Here is a 5736-nt window from a genome sequence, read left to right as displayed (position 1 = left end):
TCGGTCTGGATATTGTGCAAGCCCTGAACATCTAACTTGAGTAGTCTTATTTCTTTCCTTCCTCTTTGGTTGTTTTCTAGCATTTGATTTTCATTATGCTATTCAGGTTGATGATAATTATAGCATTTGATTTAATAGGTTTCATTGCTCGGTGGTTGTTGATTCTCACTTCTGTCCCTGCCTTGCTTATGTGAATATTATGGAGTGGGTTGTGTAACCTGTAATTTTTTGAAATGCGCATTTATAAAAGTGGATGCACATACATGGCTGGCTCTGGGAGTACCTACCACTGGACAGGTTTGCTACTTGTTTTAGTTAGAGGAACTATGGGTTGAGAACTCCAAATATTTTTAATTTGGTATTCTACTTCATGCAGCTTGGTGTGACAGGCATTTTAGAACCATGAGTGCTCCTCATTTTAGAACCAAGCATTTGAAGATCATCATGATTCTTATCTTTATTGAGGTCACGTAGAATCTCGTAAAGATAAAGTAAGTAATCCCAGACCTTAGTGGGAATATCTTCATGGTTGTTTCCTCGAGAATATGTGAATAAATTACTGCTAGCTTTAAGTTGAATGTTTCTAGTAGTTTAAGCACCACGGAAGAAGGTGCACGGCAATCCAGGTGGCCACATATAAAAAATAAAATGGAGCAAATATAAGTTCTAATGGCTCATGGGATGGTGGGATTATATATACCAAGAATTGTTGGTCAACATTTAGCTGTATTACTCATTACGTTAATTTAACAGTAATGGTCGGCAATTGTATTGTATTATGTCATAAATGGCTTCCGAACTATTGATTCTAAAGAAACAAGTTGAGGGTGCCATTGTGGAGCTACTCTTACTACCTGGCCAGGAGTTATTCCACAACACCCATGTAATGGCTATGGAGAGGAAAGTTAGGGGATTGGTTCGAACTTGTTTCCAAACTAATGACTCATGAGCTTGAAACTGTCATTAGTTGCATTGGATTAATCACCCCACATGTGCGCACAAAGCTTCTCCATCAGTCCATCTAAAAGGTTATCATTCTGTCTGATATAGTGGTCAAAAGTAAAATGAGATTAGGGGATAGAGAGAGTGAAAGCTAAGAAGTTCTGCACTTTGTGACTCAAAATAAAATTAGATTAGATGGTCTGTAGACTTTGATAAAGTTGATAGGATAGGATAAAGTTTATGGGGGAAAGAGTTGGGAGGCATCTTTGTGTCAATCATGAACTCCACATTCTGAGAGGGGTCTTCAAATACAGTCACTTTAGGACCCCAAGGGAAGTTTATCATATGGATCTAATTGCCAAAGGTTGGAAAATTCTGCCCCTCCTCAGTGGTTACGTATGTAGATTCGTGAAGAATAAAACTTTTTGAACCATGCAATATGCTTGAGAGGGACACAAAGATGTTCTACCCAATAAACAATGTTAAGGTTTAGCTTCTTCTCTTAAAAGAAGAGCATTAAAATTAAAGTAAGGGATATGGTTGGGAAGCTTTTAATTTTTCTGAGCCGTCTATCCATGTCAATAATTAGATGGTCGAGATTTTAAATTTCCCCATCCTCGCCATCATTCCCCAAGCAATCATCTTTCATTTCTTTGAAAGAAGTTTTGGCATAATTGTGGTTTCAAAGAGTCTGAATCTCCCCTGATCCTCGATGGAGAAGTATTAGTTGGTAGGCTTGTCATATAGCTTTGCTGCTTTATTTTCCTACGTTTAGATGCGAGGAATATGGTTGAAAGCTCTTCTTGCGTGCCTGTGTGTGTGGGTGAGAGAGAGAGAGAGAAGAGAATCTTTATTCAATCATATTTAAAGAGATCTTGTAATTAACATAATTTGTCCACAGATTCTATTAATGAAAGAATCCTGCCATATATGAAAAGATTTTATCATCGATCAATAAAAATTTGAATGATAAAACCCATCCACATAAATTTTCAATTAGCTTTTATCATTGACATCTTACAGAAGGAAAGACATCGAGAGATAAAAAAACAATTCATATAAAGCCAGATTTCTTTTCCTGTTATGTTGGATTGCTCATGGGAAAACTTCTAAAAGTAGCTAATTGTTCAGTTTCCAAAGAAGCCCTGGACTCGACTTCGTTAGCTTTAAAGAAGCTTGGAGCTTGGACCAGTCCAGTGTTTGTCACTTCTGTAAAAATATCCTCAAGTTTGTCAAAAGATGTGACGTATAGAATGTAATGGTAATCCACTTCATTGCGTTTGGTGCCCGCATGGTATATTTGATTGGAGACGAATGATACTGCGGTGAGACTGTCACCAAAATACAGGAGAAGTTCTTAGAAAGACATTTGGATCCTTCAGAAGAATACATAGCCAAGCCAATTCAGTTGTAGGATATAAGCCAAGGATCTATACTCAATAATGGAGAAAGCTACAGCTATATGGTAGAAAGATTTTGAAAACTTTTTTTATAAAAAAAAACAAAGAAAACATGTCTATATCTTATAAACTAGACTTTTTTTAATGGGAAAATGGTGCCTTATAAGATAGACTTACAAGGTAGAGGAAATATGAGGAGAAAGGACTAGATCTAGATGGTCTTCTTCTTCTTTTTTTTTTTTTTTTTTTTTTTTTTTTTTTTTGCTTAAAAAAAAGGGGTAGGGGGGAGAGGACAAGTCCACCCCCGCGTAGCAGCCCCAACCGGGCCCCGCCCCCACCAGGACTATGTTCGATTCGGGCAGAATGACCATTTGGTATAGGCCCAGCTCACCAGACCCCAGCCATATATTACTCATACCCTCCCCACCCGTGGCCCCGGCTCAGTTACCCCACAGGGCTCTGGCTCGAGTACCACGTGTGAGTACGTCACACCTGGCACCACCAAGGCTACCAGCCGACCAGTAGCACTTCTAGACCCCGCGTCCAGGCTAGGAGCATCCGGTCTCCACATTTAATCGACGCCCGCGCGTTTCGAACCTGGAACCGCTTGGTTAGAAGCAGAGCTCCGTTCCAACTGAGCTACCGCCTTGGCGGCGATCTAGATGGTCTTTTGCCCCTCAAGGGGGCAAAGATATGCCCTTCCAAACTCGGCAAAGGTGAAACCATGCCCCTAAAGCAAAGCAAACCACCGTGTACTCGTCCATTCCCTGCCAGGAAAAGCCAAGGCCGGGAGCCAGACATCGAGAATAAAGAACACCAGTCCTCGTGATACTGCTCAGCGTAAAGTAAAAGCCTGTCTCCAAAACTCCACCTTTTCTTGTTTAATAAAATGTTCTATTATTATAACATATAATTTAATAACAATAATCACAAAATTTGCATGTGAATACGCTATCGTTGTAGAATATTCTATTGGCGAATCAATTCTCAGGGATTTAGTTGCCGGGGGTGTCGGTGGTAGCTGTGAAATCTATACAAAGATATGATGTTTTTTTATATTGAACTCAACAAAGTCGTATCCCATTTCAAGCTCCCCACGTCCATTTTCCAAAGGAGAGTAGATATCTATGAACGAGAAGGTTGGGCAATTTATATTGCTTGTTTGCAGTTCCTTCAAGCTGGGTCGCATGTTATCTGCTCCCCATTTTCTCATCAGCATCAGATGCTTTGACCACCAAGATGAGGTTTAACTTCTTTTAGGCTTGGAGATAGAGATAGATTGTCCATTTAGTGGACCATCATGGTTTCCATGACATTTAATTATGACTTTCCGCACCAAGATCCATTCTTTTTGTATTCAAATGTTAACTAGCTAAATCAAAACATGGTGCATCATGACCTTATGAATCAAAAATGAGTTATCCGCACCTCATCCTCCAAGAGATATGTATATTTAAGCATGCATTGGCATATCTGGGTAGCGGTGGAGTGCCTACTTGTTTTTTTATACATCAAAAATAATAAAAAACTTTCTACTCCGGGTCATTTTTTTTGCATTTTTTATACGTTGTATTTCCGTAGTTGATAAGTGTCATCATGCAGTTGAAAGCAACTTAAAATGCAAAAATACTATACCATTTTTTTCCCCCATCGAGTCACATAAAGCTAGATAAAAATTGAAAAATAAGGCAAGTAAACTAAACTTATGCTTTTATATATTCTTTACTCTTCTTTTTCCATACCGAGTCAAGCCATTTTACCGAATAAGATCTCTTATAACAAGATTAACCATGGACTTCCTCAACCATGAATTTAACTATCTAGATGTAAGCTGAAAGGTCAAAAACATTTGTCAATTTGACCAATCAGGCTAGATTCAAGTAAGCTAAACATGTGTTTTTATATATTCTTTTCTTTTCTTTTTCAATACCAAGTCAAGACATTTTACCGAATAAGATCTTTTATAGCAAGTTTAACCAAGGACTTCCTCGACCATGAATTTGACTAGCTAAATGTAAGTCGAAAGGTCAAAAATGCCGATCAAATCGTTTGTCAATTTGACCAATCACACTGGATTCAAGCTTAATGGTCCAAATGGCTAAGATAATTGGTGCGAGGGAGACCATTTGTCAACTTGATGGGCAACCTCAACCAATCACGTGACGCTTAACGTAGACTACGACCTAGCTATGAAGCAATCGGTTGACCAGGGTGACCACAGACCATTTGATTCACAAGTCCATGTACAACCAAGCACATTACCACATGGCATCTATTGTTTATGACTTTAAAATTACTAAACAAAGTCATTATTCTCATGCACTACTAATTAATCATCCACCATCCAGAGGAATAGCAAGATACACCCTCGCACAATCCATGCAAGCTTTTTTTTAAAAGAAGACTCGATCGGTAGTCTCTCATTACACTATGGATCCCCTCATACGGGCAGAGTCACGTGACCGACACCCTTGGCCTATATAAAGACCACCCTCCCTCCTTCCAACCCAAAGAGAGAGAAGAAAAAGAAAGGAAAGGAGAGATCAAGAGAAGCTGCAGCAATGGAAGCCGCAATCGCCAGCCGAGCTCTCTCATCACTTCCTCTCTTCTTCTTCTTGGTGCTCTGCTTCTCCGCAGGCACGCTTACCTCCGCCCACTCCACCTCCTCCGCCCCGGCCGACTTCATCCGCGCCTCGTGCGGCGCCACACGGTACCCGGCCCTCTGCGTCGAGTGCCTCGAGTCCTACGCGCCGGCGGTCCGACGGAGCCCCCGCCAGCTCGCCCTGGCCGCCCTTTCCGTCACCGCAGACCGGGCCCGGTCCGCCTCCACCTTCGTCTCCCGGCTCACCGCCGGCACCAAGCCCGCCAAGTCCAGGGAGGCCGGCGCGGTCCAGGACTGCCTCGAGACCATGCGGGACGGCGTGGACCGCCTCCGCCAGTCGGTCCAGGAGATGCACCGCATGGGTCAGGCCCGGAGCAGCCGGTTCAGGTGGCACCTCGATAACGTCCAGACCTGGGTCAGCGCCGCCCTCACGGACCAGACCACCTGCCTCGATAGCCTCGCCGAGAACGCCAGCGGCCGGGTCCGGGCCGCCATCCGGAAGAAGGTGGTCGAGGTCTCCCAGCTCACCAGCAACGCCCTCGCGCTCGTGAACCGCCTCGATCCGAGAAACTGAACCGGTTCGGCACCTCTATCTTCTCGCGGTCTCTACTCTATAGTTTGTATTTGCTACTCGTTGTTGGCGCCCTTGGTTTCCATGTGTGTAAGAATGGAATGAATGCTTTGTATGTGCTGAAATGTAAAAAGAAGAGAGAAAGAAATGTGATGTTGTACAGTATGATCAGATTATTAATTAAAGTTTTGATCTGATGATGTGTCCCATCTCAGTGCTAA

At 42.3% G+C, this 5736-nt stretch overlaps 1 protein-coding gene across 1 annotated transcript; it reads left to right on the top strand.

Moving 5' to 3' along the window:
- Positions 1–4857: 4857 nt before the first annotated feature.
- Positions 4858–5736, top strand: LOC103702785 (pectinesterase inhibitor 9-like). The gene has a single exon (XM_008785345.3). The coding sequence runs from the start codon at positions 4904–4906 to the stop codon at positions 5516–5518; it is 615 nt and encodes a 204-aa protein (XP_008783567.1). The 5' UTR covers positions 4858–4903; the 3' UTR covers positions 5519–5736.

Source organism: Phoenix dactylifera, chromosome 5 (genome assembly GCF_009389715.1).
Source record: "Phoenix dactylifera cultivar Barhee BC4 chromosome 5, palm_55x_up_171113_PBpolish2nd_filt_p, whole genome shotgun sequence".
In the NCBI taxonomy this organism is placed as follows: domain Eukaryota; kingdom Viridiplantae; phylum Streptophyta; class Magnoliopsida; order Arecales; family Arecaceae; genus Phoenix; species Phoenix dactylifera.
Note: the sequence above shows the minus strand (reverse complement) of the source record. Positions and strands in the feature narration are given on the sequence as shown.